Source organism: Dicentrarchus labrax, unplaced genomic scaffold (genome assembly GCF_905237075.1).
Source record: "Dicentrarchus labrax unplaced genomic scaffold, dlabrax2021, whole genome shotgun sequence".
In the NCBI taxonomy this organism is placed as follows: Eukaryota; Metazoa; Chordata; class Actinopteri; family Moronidae; genus Dicentrarchus; species Dicentrarchus labrax.
The window spans coordinates 19146923-19165696 of NW_026136711.1; the positions used below are offsets into that span (position 1 = coordinate 19146923).

The window sequence follows — 18774 nt, forward strand, 5'->3', positions numbered from 1 at the left end:
AGAGAGCCTTACTTTAGACAAATTTTAATGAATCAATAGGCAATTACTTAGGGAAGCGTTAGCGGTCGCAGGAGGTCGGTTAGTGATCAGAGACCGGAAAAGTCATTCAGGTAATGATCCCATGGGTCTGGAGAAACAGCACAATTTGAGTTATTAAGGGAATGAATAGTAAATAAAGGATTATAGTGTTTCAAAGACATTACCCCAAATGGATATAGAAGTGAGTTAAAAGCTGAGGACAAACTTTACTTATCCAAAATCAAAACTGAAATATGAGCTGGAAGCTGCAGCCGGATCTTCCTGACAAGGAAGGACGTCTGGCAGCTCATGCTACTGGCTAAATGGGGTCAGAGGTCAACAGACTGAGCTCTGAACCCTCAACCTAACCTTGTCTGATAGAGTATGGTGACATTGCTGGTAACTCAAACAAACTGAGGAGGCTGAGGTTTGTGGAGAGTCATAAATGTGATGCAGAGTAACAGAGCGTACAGCCGTGCTATCTCAGGACTATCAATATCATATAACATGAACTAGTGCACTCAACAAACTAGCTAGTCATTGTGTTAAAATCTGAGTCTGAGCCAACCATGGAGAGCCGGCTGTATGAATGAGCAGTATGTATATTCTGCTCCTTGCAGCACAGGAAAGCAGGCCTCCCGTCCATCATTCCTCCACTCAACATGACACACAGAGCCCAGAGGGTTGCTTTAACCAATCAGTTTCAGTGTCTGGCTGATCTCAGTTACATCACATTATATTTGCATGCTAACATTTGCTAATTAGAATTAAACACAAAGTACAGCTGGGGCTTACGGGTAGGTCATTAGTTTTGGAGGTATTTAGTCATAAACCAAAGTGAAATTTTTGACGTGATGTGGTGCTAAATAAAAAGTCAGGGCATCACCAACCAATCATCAGGATTCATCCTCTGGGCACTATGGATATCTGTACTGAATTTTAATGACAATCTACAGTCATTTCAGTCTAAATGACGGACTGAGTAAGCCTAAGCAGAGCACTCTGTTACCCTTGTTGCATTAGCTGACTGGCATCAGTGGCTTCATTTATGCTTCACAATCACAGGCATCCGCTGATTGGCTACCCGCTGATACTAAGTAGTTATATCCGACAATACAGGAGTAGGCCAACATGGCCATTTGAATTTTAAATACATTTTTGGTGGTTTTGGGCCTTTATTTGATAGGACGGCTCGATATAGACAGGAATGGGAGAGAAAGAGGGGATGACACGCAGTTAAGGGCCACAGCTTGGACTTGAATCCATGACCGCAGCAAAGACTCTTTGGCCCTTGGTATGTGGGGCACCAGTTCTTCCAGGTGACCTACCACGGCACCCCAGTGTGGCCATTTTAACCTAATCCTAATAATATGTTCATGTTTATTGCTGCAGCTCCACCCACCTTGTGTTGCTGTTGATTTAACTAGGGTTAAATGATCATGGGCAGTTTGCGTTCTGTTCCATTAATACTATAGCCATTTACTATAAATGGTAAATTTCTTTACATAAGAGTCTTTAACTGAAATGTCATATAAATTTTTTATATCAGAGGAAAAAAGCCACAGGGACAAACCGTATCGTCATCATACACCGCATTATCAGGAATAGGTCTAGGTGGTGTACCAGTTCCAATGAGCAGGACGTGCCTTACAGGACCTTATCTTATTGCCATCTCTCCCTCTCTTCCAATAACTAACAATTTCCACCACTCTCTGCTTCCTAGTCAGCTGCAAAATTACAGATCACAGATTTGCCTACAGTCAAGAGAGGGAAGTAGATCGTTGGAGGGGAGAAAAATTGAAGGAGGGAGGCGAAGGATTTTTTTTGGGGGGGGTAATGGATAGGGAGAGCTGAGAAACTAAAAAATCACAGGACATCAGTAGTTTGAGCATAAATTGAAATAGAGCATGGGCCGCTGAATGACAGGAGAGAGAGATGAGAAATGGCATATGCTAATTTGGACTTATATGCGCCTGAGCTATCCCATGAGGGCCTTTTAATAATGCTGAGGCATTGTGACACTCAGGTGGCCCGTGCTCATCACTGCCATAATGAAGAGAATATGCTAATAGCTGACTCATCTGCTGGAGGAAAAATTAAACAAAACAAACAACACCTCTCTGCAGACTGTTGGTGTATGGAGGAGATGGACAGGAGAGGAGACAAAGTGAGGAAGAGGCAGGGAGGGAGAGAGATGGGTGCGATGAAGGAGGTGCTGCCTGACATTAGCAATGAGTTGTTCCATGCAAAGTTTCAAAAATAGACACAATTAATGTACAGATAATGCCTCCATGACCTTCATTTTTTATTCCTAAAGGTCACTTTAGATATAAAACATTTTGAATCACATCATTAAGCACAAATCTGCCACGCATAAAAATCTGGACTCAAAGTCAGTTAATTACGAGGTGAGCAGAAACAGGACTGATGTGTAATACCCATTTCTAATTGAAACAGCTTTGTGTGAAAGTGCTCAGTACAGCCAGGAGCCCTGAGAGTTTAACCCAAACACTCAGATCGTTAGCCTGAATAAATGCTTAGGCTGGCACAACTGTGAGTGCTCAAGTGAAAGACTTACAGGACAGAAGGAACTTCTGATGCCCCCATCCACACTCACAAACTCCAGGAGATAAAGCAGAGAAAACTTGGGGTCAAAGCATCAGGGGAATCTGCTGTGAACAGCACACACAAGCTTTACAGTAATCCCACAGCGCATGTTTTTCATTTTTCTCCTGAAGCTCACAAACGTGCGTATAGATGAGCAAGTGCATTATGCACCGTAACAGGACCCACACACAAATGGTGCCTATATTTTGCTTAATGAGCAATATGTTCGAGTAAGTAGGATAGAAATAAAGATAGAAGTGATACGGATCATATGCTAATATGGCTGAGAGGGTAAAAGTGAGATTGAGCACATTTCTAGCATGTTTCATTGCTATAGCAACAGCCTTTGTACTTGCGGAGGGAAGTGGGTGGCAGAAAAAAGAGCAAGAGTGAGAGGAGTGACGGAGAGAGAGAGAGAGAGAGAGAGAGAGAGAGAGAGAGAGAGAGAGAGAGAGAGAGACTTTGGCTTGCTTCTCTCTCTTGGCGAGGTTCTACCAATCGAGCTCTCTGCCAACCCAAGACCCCGGGGCTTTAAACAGTCAAGGTCACTGAAGAGAAAAAAATGAACAACTCCTAAACGTGTTTCTGCATACTCCACATCCAAGAGAGGTGGCGACGAGCAGTTCTGGCTCACACAGACAGAGGGAGCCACCATTGTACTCACAGCATGTTCATGATTGTCCTCCACAAGACCTACTACCAGCAGAAGGATCATGGTGGCTGGCAAATACCCTTGAAGGGTCAAGGGTAAAAAGAAAAAGGGGGGATTTAAGCCTTATTGTACTTTATTTCTAAGGCTCTATCTGGCAACACTTTCAATTTTATAGTGAGAAACAACACCACTTAACATCCATATTTCCATATTTGAAAAATTCATATACAAGCAGCTCTGGACATGTTTTGTATGCAGAAACTCATAATCTCAGTGTTCCAGTCAGAGCTAAACTTATGCCAGCAGTGCAGCTGTTATTATGGGAATTACAATAACATTAATGTAGCTCAGCACATAAATGCAGTGAGGCGTAGTATTTATTAAATTACAATTCAGTTGTATTCAACATTTACACACACATTAGCATACATCTGTGAAGGACAACTTTGAGTCACGGAATCAGTGTGTATGTGTATGTGTATGTGTGGTTGCCCTTAGGAGCCCCAGAGGTAGCAGAATGAATATCAAATTAGTTAAGGTTATTAAAACTCCCTTGTTTCACAGAGACCTAAGTTCACAGTCTAGTCTACATACAAGCTCCCACATACACACACACATGCACACAGACACACAGCTACTATCCTCACACGTCCTTTGAAAGACTTACGAGACTGCTCTAAAGGCTTTGGTGCCTTGAGTAAAGCCGACTGGTTACGGCTGCTGGAATCAGTGACGGCTGCTATTTTTAGGATATGTGAAATATATCTCTCACACACGAATCATGATGAAATACGTGTGCGTGTGTGTCAGTGAGCATATATATACACACACACAGACTAACATAGCAGACCAGATGAATCGAGCAGATTGAGGACTAGGCAGGGAGCAGAGAAGCGTGAGAAGCATATACATAAATTCATGCATGCAGGGTTCTATTTTCATGTTTTGTTAACAATCAGTGTTTGAGTAAAACAAAGCATTTCCCCAAATGTCGTCAGTCTTTATCCTCTGATACGACAGTGTGGGTCATATTAGGTTTAAGAGCTGATTCTATCATAAAAACAGCTCATTACATAAGTCAGCCTAGATGATGAAGCTTCAGTGTATCGTTTTCCGCACAGGTAGCTGTTACTGAGATGAGGCAGTCTCATGCTGTGCTATCATGCAGCTTTGAAATGTAGAAGTGTTGAAGTACAAAACCCAGTCCACATTTAGTAGGACAGTGAGGCAGCTCTTATGTTTTTTTCTGGTCTACTTTGCACCCAGCAGTTTGCAGTAGGAGCTATTCAAAAATAGACTTAATGGTCTTAAATACTGATACAAATTTAACTTAATTTACTCCAGTACTCAGTGCAACAATTTTAAGGTACTAGTACTTTACTGAAGCAGTATTTCTATCGTGATGGAAAAAGCATAGAAAAGACTCAACCTTGACATTCAAATGGTGCTTACACTTTACTGTATCAGTAATAATATTTCAGTTATATATAACAATATAACACTGTGAAGGGGGTCAAGGTAACCTTAAAATGGTTTTCCAAGTGTTGTGTATTGAAACCCCTTCCAACACTACAGATGAACTGGAGCACCAACAGCAATTCGGTGTCCCATAATGCTCTTGTTCAAAGGTTTGAAAGCCTTCCCAGAAGAGTGGAGGCTGGTATAGCAACATATTAATGCCCACAGTTGTAGAATAAGATGACAGACAATAACATATGGGTGTGATGTTTAGGTGCCTACATACTTGTGGCCATGTTGTGTATTTGTATTCATTTCTCCAGTCTAAAAACCTTTAGTTTTGAGAAGTTAATTGCACATTTTCAGTACATGGTGGCAACTTAATGTGAAACTGAAACAGTATGCACAATGGTCTGTCTTTGTCCATCACCTGAGCAATCTGAAGCCTTTTCCACATGTTTATCATCCACAATCACTGTCAGCGTGTCACAATCTTGTCCTTGCCTCAATGTGAGTCAATTGTTAAAGCCTGAGCCAAACATGTGTAAGCTTACAGCATGATATGGTGCTGACTAAGACCACTTTTGAAATTTAAGTCAGGTAAAGTAAGAGGACGAGGTGATGACAAAGTATGCCATGTATGGCTTGTTGAGGTGTGATGAAGTGGATATGGAGTCAGTGTGTCCTCCACCAGGGGAAATCAACCAAGTGCAGAGAGCATGGAAAAACCAAGGGAGGAGGACTCGTGGCCAACAAGCAGAAAATCTACTCATTAAGAAAATTTGCTGATGAAATTAGAACATCTAGATCAGTGACACACACACACACACACACACACTTGACGATTTTTCATCCCCTAATCCCATTAACCCCTCCACTGAAAAATGATCCAGTGAATTTTTATGATTGGAAATATTCCATTGTTGTGTGCACACTGACAAAGATCATTGAGACCTTGTCATTTGATTTTAGTTGTCAGATGTCTGCTAATGAGAAAGTCATGGGTTTAAAAGCTATATATGTTGCGTGAGTATTGTGTATGCTAACCTGCTTACATACTGTAAATGATTAATAGGTCAATTCAGAAAATATACCAAACTCGTTTTTTACTCAAACATTTGGTTTATTAGAAATGCTTATTAAAATGTTCTGTAACACTACAGAAACAAAATAGTTTGTAGAACATAAGAACAAAGCGCTTCCATCATCAATAAACAGTATAAAAATACCTTTAAAAATAGCACCTTTTCTCTGGCAGGTAAACATGCAGTTGTGATCAGAAACACAACTTTCCCCAAACAATATTAAACAATATGTACAAAATATTGGCAGAATATTGTGCTTGATTCTTCATATTTAATACAAATGATAAAACTATATCCATAATAATAACCCAATATAGTTGTGCTTGCATAGTTATTGTGTAGAGAAGTGTGAGGAGTTATTTCAGGCATTAAGGGTTCTGGAAGTCCTGCTCATTTTATGCACAGCAGTATTAGGTGACACTTTCAAGGCTTGGATGGGGATGGAAATCTCCCTGGTGAAATTAATTCATTTCAAACACGTTGAAAAAATTTGTTTCTTTGATAAAAAGGCAAGAAATCAATTTCAATTCCCAAAGAGCACTACATTAAAAACACAACAACAACCAATCACAGAGATTAATACTGTGTTGTTTACGTCAAGCACTGAAATTATTTTTAAGTTTATTTTTCTTCTTTTGGTCTAGATTCATATATTTCGTGTAGTGCTTGTCATGCAATGTTATTGGTTTTGTCATAAAGTTTTTTTTAAAATGGGGCAAAAATAAAGGTTATTCTTCGTAGAAACCTGTTTATTTAAATTGATTCACTTCTGGATTCTGGATCAAATTTAGATGAATTCAACATTCATAGTTTTGTTCTTTATTGAAGCTCTAATTTGTGCCTCTAACTTTTGTCTTCTCCATAGCAATGACTGTGGACGCTGGTATTAAATACTACATTATTTATTTGCAAGCCAAACTGACCAATAAAACATGATTTTTCAGAAACAAAGCTGAAATACATATTGCCTCTTTATTTAGGTGACTCCTGTGTTTCTTTGTTGCAGTAAGAAAGCATTTAAATGCTCAGTTACAATACGGAGAATACTTCCAGAACCCACAACTCTGCCCACTTTGCTTCTTTACTAAGTAGTATGGACAGTTAAACAGTCTGTACATACAAGGAGTGAGCAAAAATAATAAAAAATACCTTATAACACGGCATCCTTGCAGTAACTGTCAGTTTGGTGAAGTTCATAAAGGGTGTAGTTTTTGCTCTCCGTTCACAAAATGTCAGATTATGCATATTTAATTCAGTCCACTTGTCAACCTTTTTCCTCCCTAATGCAATCAATCCAATCAATGACTCACACAAGTTTAATGACTGCAAAATAAAACTACATCTACTCTCCACAAACACCACCAGAAAACCTTTTAAAAACAATAAACCTGTGTCAAGTGCTTGGTTTACTGCTGTGGATTTGTAATACAGCAGTGTTCTCTTCTAAGAATAATATGGAACAAAGAGCAGTGCATCTTTCCAAGGGAACATTTTTGGATTAAGTCGTGTGGGTAGAAAAGTGTGGGAGTGAGTATTTTCATTTTAAAAATATGCATCTGAATTTTCTTTTTGTTGTCTCATACTGATAATTATTAGAGTAATAGGCTCCATGTAAACACACATAATAACTGAACAACACCACTTAATTAATGAAATATCATGAGCGTCACCATATTGGTATTTACTCAAGGATTATTGGCTTAGACTGTAAGGTGAGTCAGGTAATTTGTCCACTCCCTATCTGTATGCAGCCATTAAGTCTTATTATCTGTGTGCAACTACTAAGGTATCTCAATACTGTGGTAAAGTTGAACTGAGAAGATCAAGGTGATGTCTGAAAAAAAGCAAAGACACTCTTCTTCAGTGTGCAAATGTTAGAAAATATTGTTTTACTACGGCGTGCCTGGAGATCATAAAGCAAGGAGGCGCTCTGGTATCCCCTCTCACCCTGGAATAAAGCTTGGTTGGGTTTACAGAAACAATAAATAGACAAAAACAAATCTTGACCATTGACATTTGACAAAATAATGATCTATGAAAGCAATATAAACGCTAACATTCCTGTGGCTGATGAGGATTTGGCCACAATCATCGTGCTGTCTTCGAGGGACGAGGACCTGCACAACAGATCAGTCGTTAGTCTGCATTCATTCATGAATTCATGTGACATTAATTAGTGTGTTTGTGTGAGTGTGTTTGTGTGTTTGTGTACCTTCAGCCTCCCCAAGGCAGACTTCCTCGCACTCCTCCTGGTGAAGGAAGCGGTTGTCGTTTCCTTCACAGCCGCTGTAGATGAAGGGCCGGCAGGCCTGAACCTGACTGTTGAAGTACCAGCGCAGAGTGTATCGTCCACAGCTCCCCTCCTCCATGGGCAGCAGGCACAGGTCTGCTGGATCTGCAAAACACACACACATAAACACACGTGAGGTGCATAGACACAAAGAAGACACACAAACATGGAAAGGGCAGGCCAGGCAAAAAAAAGCAGAGGCAGAGCAGCAATAAAGACCAACAGGGGGGGCAAAACAAGCATTCATAACCACTGAGCTCAAAACTCAAAACCATTCTGCTTATTTCAATATATTGCAATGCAGTCTGAGACATGCAGACAGGGCCAAACACCAGGCAGGCAGAATGAAACCTTAATAAATCCCAAAACAGGACAACAGCACATGAGCTAGTTTACCTTCCCCTGTGACTCTCCTCTTGGACCTGACTGTACTGGACTTGACTGCTTTCAGAGGTGTAACTTTCACTGCTTTCTGACCAGCAACCTTTGCTGTTTTCTTAACGTCAGCACTGGCTGATTTGTTTGGTTCAACTCTCACTGTTTTTTCAGTTTCATCTTTGACAGCCTCACCTGGCAACACACACAGAAACACAAAACATACACAGATAAACACACAGGCACACACAGGCACACGCACACAGCATAAACACATTCAGTATGAAGAGCAAAATACATTCATGTGATTGCAGGGGTTTAAAGATGTATGAAAGTTCACAGACACAGGGTGGTGTGTGCTCGTAGCAGGCTGTGTGAGAAAATATGCAAGGCCAACACTGTCTCATAATGTCATGAAAAGTGAAAAGTGAAAATGCATACATAATGTGCCACGCTCCTCCAGCACAAATTGGATTATGTGTGATTGAATAAACCAAATTATGGGACATGGGCACAAATTCGAAACGCCATCTTCTGTTTATCACATGATGGGTTTGTAGCATATAAACGAATTTGGTTAATGTTGAGGTCATTGTTAGGTGACTAAAATAATTAAATTAAAGGGGAATCCCAATATTTGACAACCTGTTTCTTATTCTTATATTTTTCGCCCATGATGTGATTTTTGGTCGTAATAATTTTGTCATTATAATCACTACCTCCATTGTAGAGATTTGGAAAACCCATAAATAGCATAAAGTTATAATGGACAAAAACAAGGGAGTAATGCCCAAGTTGTTTAGTATACCCATCTGCCTCTCAGAACTACATAACCCAAACTTCTGCTTAGTTTGAATTATATTTAATTAAAAAGTTACCCTGGGAAGTTAATAAACAGTCCTGCCGATTTGTTTATGATTCCACTGACCTGCCACAAAATATAGCAATGTGCCAAAAAGGCAAGAAAGAGGAAGACTGCTAGCAAGCGAACATGGATGTAAATATATAAAAATGTCAGATTATTCTAAAAATCAGCTTTGCAACTGTTATTTGTTGGGCCTTAAGCTGCACATATTCTTTTTCAGAACTGCTTGTTGGATCGTCCCATCTTTTATCAGCAATTTGGGGGTGCTGTGTCCAACCATTGTACCTTTCTGAAAGGAGACTGTATCTTTCCAGCCTTTTCCCATTTGTTGCACAACTATTTATGTACTAGGTTGTTCATGTGAACAACAATGCTTTGAATGCCTTCTCTCCCCTCTCTATCTAACGGCTGACTTTCCGCTCCTTCTTCCAGTGCGGCTGTTCTGAACTGATATAAACACGTTTCATTTACAACACTGTCCAACAATGCGTCATACAAAGTAGTTCTGCTCGAGCACAACAATAATTAAGTTAACAATTCACACAAAGAGTCTTTAGGGGGAGGAACAGTGAATGTCAACACAAGTTTGTTTGGGGGAAACACACTTCTTTCACTTTCATCACGGCACACGTACCGTTTTTTTTAAGACAATGTGCTCAATTTCATGCAAGACTGGCCTGTTTGAGGTGATACTCAGAGTGTGGAAATGCTTCCTCTCTGCATGATAGCATTGGTCACAGTATGAAATACAGTACCACCACTCTGGTTGGCAGATGGAGTGAAGTAGAGCATCTCGTCCATGGGGTCGTCATAGGCCTCGATGGAGTAGATGTGCTCGTAGTCCGGGTCGTTGGTGTTCACCACCACACGCAGCTCACGTCCTGAGAGAAGAGCAATGCCACAAAGGTCAGACAGTCCTTTACCTCAGTCTGACAACCTCCAAGCTTCAGATAGAGGGAAAGCTCAGAACAGTCAGGTATATAGAGCCTCTACTCTAACATTCGTATTTGTCTGGATATGAGACATAGAATATATTATGTTGGGCGTAAATACAAATTGAGTCCTCTGTTTTCTTAATGAGAAAACCACCCAGTGTTCAGAGGTCTCCAGACGTAACACCACCAAGTTAAACCTGTTTGTTAAGGCCGGACACAGAGACAGACAGAACAGATCGAGGCACGAGGCAGAGCGGTGGAAGGACACACTCACCCTCCTCACCCTTCAGGGCCAGTTGTTGCTCTGGTGCAGGCCGAGCCCTGACCGGGGGCTGGGACCGAGTTTCTGGGCCTGAACCTGAGAGAGCCAGATAGGACAAGGAGGAGCGAACAAGGACACCGAGGGAGCAGAGACAGGATCCAGGGAGTGAGAGGGACCACGAGTTGTGTAGTGTTACACGATGACAAACAAAAAGGAAGGACAGAACATTCTGGTAGTAAAACATTCAAACACATTAGCCAACAACAACCCCGAAGCACCAAAAAAACATTCCACCGTTCCAACACACACACACCAGTTAAAAGGATTTGCCAAGTTTTTGCAAGACTGGTCAATATGAGGCAATATTCAAAAAAACTGGTTGTAATCCTTTAAAGACTCAAGCTGCTGCTATATGGACTTGTGTCACACTCAAGTCAAATATTTTGTGACTTGAGTCCAAGTCAAATCAGTACTGATTCAACTAAAGGCTGCGGAATTAAACCATTACTGACTTGTACATTATGAAACCCACAACTGTCTCTTAGATAATAAGAAATAAATTAAACATGAGTAAAATGTTTGTTTTGGCCTCATTCTCAGTAACACTGCATATTTATTAACAGCCTGCCTCACTATCACTCATCTCATGCTGCTGCAACTGCTGCTTCACAACACTGATGAAGTCTTGAATTGATTAACAGATCAAACAAACACAGCAGTTAAAACTTTGGGAAAGTTGATCACTTTGAGGTTTTTGCTAATTTTCTTTTCAGTCATTTACTTTTAAATATTTAATGTCATCCCTTTTCACCGTGAATACATTAAGATTGGATTTATTGATTGAACGTATGTAGTTAAGTCTAGCATGTATATATAATATACTGTAAAACCTCAATTAATAGCCCAGGCTTTTATTTGCTTCTATGGCTGAACTCAACCTGCATATTTTGGACAGGCGTTTATACGGGACAGGACTTTAATTCCTTTGCCCAGCAAAGATGGGAAATACTTGTTTATTTAAACCAGTATGAATATTACTTGTACAAAATTTTATTTTCAATATACAATTACAAATCATTCATTTGATCTAGCTCAGGGAAACAGCGTATCTAGGCCAACCGCTTGCACTGAGAGAGAGAAAGAGCCCTATCTAAATACCGGCAGCCTAACTTAGAAAGGATGAAAACGGTGAACACTAAGCAGAGAAACGTGGGGACACTTCTATTTTATAGCTAGCAAGGTAACGAGAACAAGCATACCCAACAACATGGTGCCAGCACCTAACTGAGACCTGTGATGGCTTGTAATTTAAGTTTTACGGTACAACATAATAAAAGGCCATTACCTTGGTCAGAGCATTGTGTTTAGGCAATTAATATAATTATAAAGATAAATTAAATATTAAAGCTATTTATAAAGGCACTTAAATAAATAGGGAACATTACAAACACAGTGGAAGATACTTTAGGTCAATTTTAAGATTTTTTAAGATTTATCTGAAGAGGAACATCAGGAACCATTGTATTTTACACCATCTTGTTACTAAATAATACCTCCGACCCAGGAATTAATTTGTTATTTGTTATTTTGGTGTGCATGAGGTTAAATGATCATGCATTTCACTCATTTAAACTTCACACAAATGCTAAACGAGGGCACATGCACCGAAGCATATTACAAATATATAATATATGAGACTGAGAGCTCTCACTACAGACTCGGCAGCAGCATATGTGGTATAGTGTACCGCTGTGACTCATGCTAAATCACAGCCCTTCTGTCCACCCTCTTCTGCTGCAGCTGAATGGCTCACTCACCTCCACACGCTGAGGATCAGACAGATGGACAGGAAGGAAGCAGAAAGAGAGGGAATAATAAAGGTCAGTTTAAAGAGTCATGGAAATGCTGTAGTTTCTTTTGTATCATACTTTAATAGAGTTTAGCTAAGGGTGTGACTCAGGCTGTGATTACCATTTGAAGTTCAACTTGGGGACAACTCTGTTATAAATTAGCAATACAAGCTGCATGAAAGACTCACCACAGTGCTGATTCATCTCTGAGCGAACGTAGTCTCTGACTTCATCCTCCTGAATTCAAAATAAAGAGGGGAACAGAGGAAAACACACTTACCAACACGAGCTTAATATCAACTCTGTGTAAGTGTGTGTGTGTGTGTGTGTGTGTGTGTGTGTGTGTGTGTGTGTGTGTGCTGTTTGGTGAAAGAATCTTCAGATTGAGCCCCGCGGTAAGGCTCGAGCACTGACCGTCATGCCTGGCTCTCCTCTGTCTCCCTTGGTTCCCTCTGGGCCCAACTCTCCCTGCAACATGGACAGGTATTAGGACACACACGAACCACAGAAGCTTGCAGCACATTCATTCATTAGACTGAGACCAGGTGCAGCCCGTGAACTAAATGCAAAGTCAAAGTGAAAGGTTAAATCAGCAATAGTGACATACGTAAAAAATGTGATGTATTTTATTTCTCAGTCTCGATGTTTTGTGCCCTTGTCTCTACCAAAAATGTACATTCTTAAAGCTAAGAAAGCTATATTAATGCAGGGTTGTCATACTAAATAAAACAGTTTTTGATACATGCAAATTTAACTGTCAAAGTGATGAAGTCTGTCGCTGAGGAGCTCACAAGAACAAGAGAATTTATTCTCCCTGAATGATGCATTTGGCATTTGGTTAAGTATCTAATACTAAAGTTCAACAGGTAATTCAGTGCTGTTTGATGTTTTTGATGAGTTCAGAGAATTTCCCTAATTTCAGTAAGCAGTTTCCTATCAAAAATGAGTTGTCAAGAGAATACCCAGGAGACTTAGTGCGACACTAACCGGCTCTCCTCGCTCCCCCGGGATCCCTGGAATACCGCGTGGACCCACCATGGCGGGACCAATTGGACCTCTCTCTCCCTGTTACAAAACACAACGTTAAAACATACATCATGTTCGCAGCAGACAGTATAAAACTTACATTACAAGTAAAAAAACAAAAACAAAGAAAGATAACAGTTTATGTTGCACTCTTTTTTCCACCAATTTCCACCGGTATGTCTTACTCATACTACTTCAATCCGCACACACGGTATTCAAAAGTGTTTTCACGATGATGCAGGCATCCATGCTATAGAGAATACACATTTCATACTGCAGTTCTGGCACATACGTACCTACATTGCATCTATCATATCTGCATGAATAAATCAATGCAGGCACACAATATGTGCTGTAAATTTTGGAATTTATTTTATATAATTACACAGAATTCCTTTTATATATTGGATATCATGTCATCATAGGTATACAGTTTTTTTTTTTCTGAGTGCTATTTCCATCTTATTAGCAGATCACATGCTCAGCCTTTCTTTCAGGCTGCACCAAAGCAAAATATTAGTTTAGGAAAATAATGCAACAAGGTTGACTCAAGAGAGCGTCTCAGTTTGAATAAAAGGTGCATCCATCATAGAGACAGATATAGCTCTCGTCTCCTGTCACCAGCTTTCTTTATTTACTTGATGATGCAGCAGACAAGCCAATCAAACGTAGGAACCCATCAAACTCTCAACCATCGTTAAGCAATGCGCAGCAATCAAACAAAAATACCAGGCAGGTGAAGAAGAAAGAGGAGAACAAATTAAGGAGAAATACAAAAAAGACTGTATTCTTGTATCAGTCTTACATCATACTTTCAATGTCAGAACTGTCAAAAACTAAAGTTTTATCTTTGTTGCCACTTCACCACTCAGACACCCCTGACCGCTGCTATTTTGTGCACTCAGTGACATAACTGACACCTTTGTCTATTTTCACTTCCATTATACTTTTCTTCGCTAGATCACTATCAAATCTTTGCACAGCCATAATGGATGCACCTATTTGCTGAAGGGATTGCTGAAATGTCATTATAAAATATTGAATCTTCCTTTTTACAGACCACTTCCTCCACAGATAAAACATGCAACCAACGTGTAGAATTAGCTTTCATCAAACCAAAGTAAGGATAGTCACCTTCTGTCCCTGGAGTCCCTCTGGGCCTTTAGCACCAGCTGGTCCTTGGCCACCAGTCAGACCAGGAGCCCCATCCACTCCTCTAGGACCAGGTGGGCCAGGTACCCCTGGCGGACCCTACATGAAGCACAGAGACAGTTAGTTATGTATCTCAAGTAGCTATGAGGATGAGTGACGTGCTTCTGATGGTATATAAAGAAAACAGAGATCAGGTACAGCGTGCAGCCTTATTATGATTATAAATAGACTACTTTTTGTTTCATGTATGTTTATATGTACATACTGCACTGCAGAAGTTCAATTCACATACTCACCCTTTCACCTTTCTCTCCCTGAGCCCCTTTGGGTCCTGCAAGCCCGTCAAAACCGCGGTCTCCCTATACAGACAAATAAAAGTGGTTATACCTTGCATATGGACATCATTTCTAAAGAAAACTTAAAGAGTACATACCTTGGGACCGACTAGTCCCTCTTTTCCGGGGGTCCCTGGGGGCCCTGAAGGTCCAAGTTCCCCCTGGAAAACACAGAGAGCATAGCTGTAGATGTCCAGTCTTAAAGATAAGATGCATATAATACACAACATAATGCCTTTCACTGCCACAGATATTAGTCATACCTGTTCACCTTTTCTTCCTGGAAGCCCTGATCGTCCATGAATACCAGCAGTCCCCTGAGCACAAACACTCAAGATTATTACGTATGTACCACACAATACATGACTCATTCATGTCTGACTCATTTAACTTCTGTAAGTTCGACATATAATCACAACAAAGGGATACAGTTTCTATTATTTCTATTCACCAGCCTCACACACCACCAGCCAGCAGTGACATGTCAACATACTTCCGTTTATTTGTTCATTATTTGGACAAAATAAAAACCCCACAGTGTCCAAATCCCCTCTTCACAATTTCTTCATTCATGCTTATTTGTTCTCCTCTTCCTCCTAACAAATCACATTTTGTCTGTCTGTCTCAATCCCACCTTCTCTCCTTTGGGTCCATCGCTTCCACAAGCCCCCTTGGGTCCTCGGTCACCCTGGAAACACATAACTTCATCAATGATAGTGGCACATGAAGAGGCTTATGAGTCACAAAGGGTCCACATGCACCAAGCCAGCCAGACAGAGAGCCCATCTCTACACAGACAGTCCTCTCACCTGCCACTCAGACTGAACTGTACACACACAGTGTACATGAATCACCTTGAGTAGCAAGTTCCAAACAGATATGACGCAAAACTGGATGCTATTATTTCCCTGCTAAAGGGCATAAGCAAGATATGTGGGAATACAGCTGTAGAGGACTCATGCAAGCCTTCTGATAGCACACTGGTATTATTGTCAAGGGTAAATATGAAGCTACTTCCAGTAGTCGGTTATCTTTGCTTAACTAAACTAAATCCTGGAAATGGGGGAAACAGCTAGCCTGGTGCTGTTCAAAAGTAACAAACAGCACCTCTAAAACTAATAGGTTATATCTTGTTTCTATATCTATCTAACAACAATTTGATGTTTTATATGTGCCAGACTCTTGGCCAGGAGGAGTTGCCAGGCAACCAGCAGAGTCTCTAGGAAATTAGTGAACAGAGCCAGGCTAGTTGTTTCCACCTGATTCTAGTCTTTATGCTAAGCTAAGCTAAGCTAAGCTAAGCTAAGCTAACCGGCTGCCGGCTTCAGCTACACATTTACGAAACAGACAATGACGAGGCACATGAAGAGGCTTGTGAGTCATAAAAGGTCCAAATGCACCAAACCAGCCAGACAGAGAGCCCATCTCTACACAGACAGTCCTCTGCCACTTTGAATGAATCACTGCGAGCACTTGAGCACTTACTGTACACAAGTCTCATCCCACTGAACGATTTTAAACTTTGTACCTTTTAGTCTGTGATTGCTTCTGATGCTGTTAGTAGGTTTATGCTTGTGTGTGACAGGCTGTGTTTGTTGTGTGTACTTATTTCTTCCTGCTGTACTTAATGATTGCCTGATTAAATGAATCGTCGCCCCCATGTCTCCCTCAGGTTCAGTGATTCAAACAGAACCCAAATGAGTGAATGAAGTTAAAGAAAATTAAGTCTGTCAGGCTAAGCCAAACACCCATTTTCAGGTATTAATCATCATAATGTTAGGGTGAAAGCAATGCATGGATATTTCTGCCACAATTTGTAATAATTCCTTTGCAATCATATCAATTTTATGCTATTATCGAGTTGAGACCGTCATCACCAATCCATGAAAGATGCCTCAAGGTTGAAACCACACAGAATGAAAAAACACTCTCAAGCACACACACACACACACGCACACACACAGGCACAAACACTGAAAATACCTTGATTCCTCTCATTCCTAGGATACCAATCTCTCCCTTGTCCCCTTTATGCCCTGGCAGCCCATCTTTTCCTGAGAAACCCTGGAAGAAAAAACAGAAATCATCCCTCGTTCTGTCCACTAAAGAGAAACACACACACACACACACACACACATAGAAAATGAAAAATCTGTATTTGGATGGAAGAAAAAAATCGCTTCAGACCGATTCACCAGGTACTCCAGGTTGGCCGGCTTCTCCCTGCAGAGAGAAGATAGAATTACAGTAATTAGAGCAGTACAATCATTACTACTGACTGGCTAATTATGATGCTGATTTAATCACAATGATCATCCATGGTCAGAGCTACTTGCCTTCTGTCCACCGGGGCCACGAGCACCCGGGAATCCAGTGGATCCTCTTTCTCCTGGCTCTCCCCGCAGACCCTGATGTCAAACACACAGAAACATGCATATTAATCATTTTTGTAATATCAATACAATGACATCTCATCTCAGGCTTTGGTTACTGCAATATCACAATGTTGTTTAACAGTCATCATCATCGTGATTCATATTTTTGATTTTATTTGACTTTTAAATTACAAATCAATGCCTCAGCCTGCTTGGCCATCAGAGCCGCATGACTGATGACAATATATCATCCACCCGTAAGTTAGATTAAATACTGCTGAAAGGGAAACTATCTCTAACAAGTCATTCGAGCAATAAAGAAAATCCCTTGGCAGCCCTTTTTATAACTGATTCATTATTATCAAGCAAAAAAAGCTCAACAGTGGCTCATTTCAAATGATCAAATGGAACAAATGGATATCTATGCTTTATAAAAATGTATGTTTTTGCATTTTAGACAGTTGCTCAGATAAAAAGGGCATAGTTAGCTATTTTCTGCCATTTTATTGACCAAATAGCTCGTCAACTTAGAAAAATATTAGATACAAATACAACACAGATAATTCAAAAATGAAAATCATCATTAGTAGCAGTCAAATAAATATGTTTTGGCAAAAATAAACAAATTTACCTGCTCCCCTGTAGGTCCCTCTTGACCCTTTACCCCTTTTTCACCCTGCACACCTTTGGGTCCTCTGTCACTCTAAAATGGAACAATAGTGAAATCCACAACAAACAAAAGGAAATATACATTGTAAAAGTGGATATTTTACAACATCTGGACTGATCCAGGTGTTTACTGACTGTTTCTCCTTTGTTGCCCTTTTCTCCAGGAGGTCCTCCCACCAGCACAGTGTCCCCCTGTGAGTGACAGTGCAGCTGTAAACATCTGGCTTCACCCCAAAGCCAAAACATCAACAGTGTTTTACCCTGCTACCTTTTCTGTGTCACTCAGTAGTATCGCAGCTTATTAACACTGGGTGCATTCATATATTCCGCCTGCTCTCTACGGAGTAAATCTCATGAAAGAGCTCTTTCAAAACAGCCGCTGCTGACACAAATACTTAGTTTCCTGTTTCTCAATTTCTGTGTCACTATCATTTACTAATATAAACAAATACACAGGCAATTGCGATAGTGAGAGAGAGAGAGAGTGAGCGGCACTGGAGCTTAGTAGATATTAAAATGCACACACCTTCTCTCCTTTGTCACCTTGCGGCCCGATGTCTCCCTGAAAATAAGATTGAGAGCAAAACATTTCATTCAGGCATGTCAACTTAATTCACTACTTTACATGAGCACAACGCTCGGGGGAGGCAGCTCGCATGATGACACATAAAAATGGGAAAAGAACTGATAGTATTCACCTTCTCTCCCCGAGCGCCACGAATCCCTGCGGGACCCTGATGGAGACACAGTCAGACATACACCAAGTCCCATTATAACACCATTATATATTGTATGGTTCTATAGTGAGAACAGGTTGATC

General features: G+C 40.5%; 1 protein-coding gene across 4 annotated transcripts in view; it reads right to left on the reverse strand.

Annotated features, from left to right (window-relative positions):
* Positions 1 to 5837: 5837 nt before the first annotated feature.
* The window catches only part of col7a1 (collagen, type VII, alpha 1), a 63363-nt gene continuing 50426 nt past the window's right edge, over positions 5838 to 18774 (reverse strand). For 2 of the 4 annotated variants that reach the window (XM_051414492.1, XM_051414491.1), the window contains 16 exons: positions 18653 to 18688; positions 18481 to 18516; positions 18090 to 18146; positions 17917 to 17988; positions 17247 to 17318; positions 17098 to 17133; positions 16894 to 16974; positions 15545 to 15598; positions 15174 to 15227; positions 15009 to 15071; positions 14872 to 14934; positions 14558 to 14674; positions 13385 to 13462; positions 12812 to 12865; positions 12586 to 12634; positions 10809 to 12373 (listed from right to left, as the gene is read on the reverse strand). In XM_051414492.1, coding sequence (XP_051270452.1) covers positions 12357 to 12373; positions 12586 to 12634; positions 12812 to 12865; positions 13385 to 13462; positions 14558 to 14674; positions 14872 to 14934; positions 15009 to 15071; positions 15174 to 15227; positions 15545 to 15598; positions 16894 to 16974; positions 17098 to 17133; positions 17247 to 17318; positions 17917 to 17988; positions 18090 to 18146; positions 18481 to 18516; positions 18653 to 18688 — 939 coding nt within the window. In that variant the 3' untranslated portion in view covers positions 10809 to 12356. Of the gene's footprint in view, positions 7938 to 8032; positions 8216 to 8506; positions 8681 to 10105; positions 10232 to 10559; positions 10644 to 10808; positions 12374 to 12585; positions 12635 to 12811; positions 12866 to 13384; positions 13463 to 14557; positions 14675 to 14871; positions 14935 to 15008; positions 15072 to 15173; positions 15228 to 15544; positions 15599 to 16893; positions 16975 to 17097; positions 17134 to 17246; positions 17319 to 17916; positions 17989 to 18089; positions 18147 to 18480; positions 18517 to 18652; positions 18689 to 18774 lie in introns of those variants that run through there. The other 2 variants (XM_051414494.1, XM_051414493.1) reach the window with 2 other exon arrangements.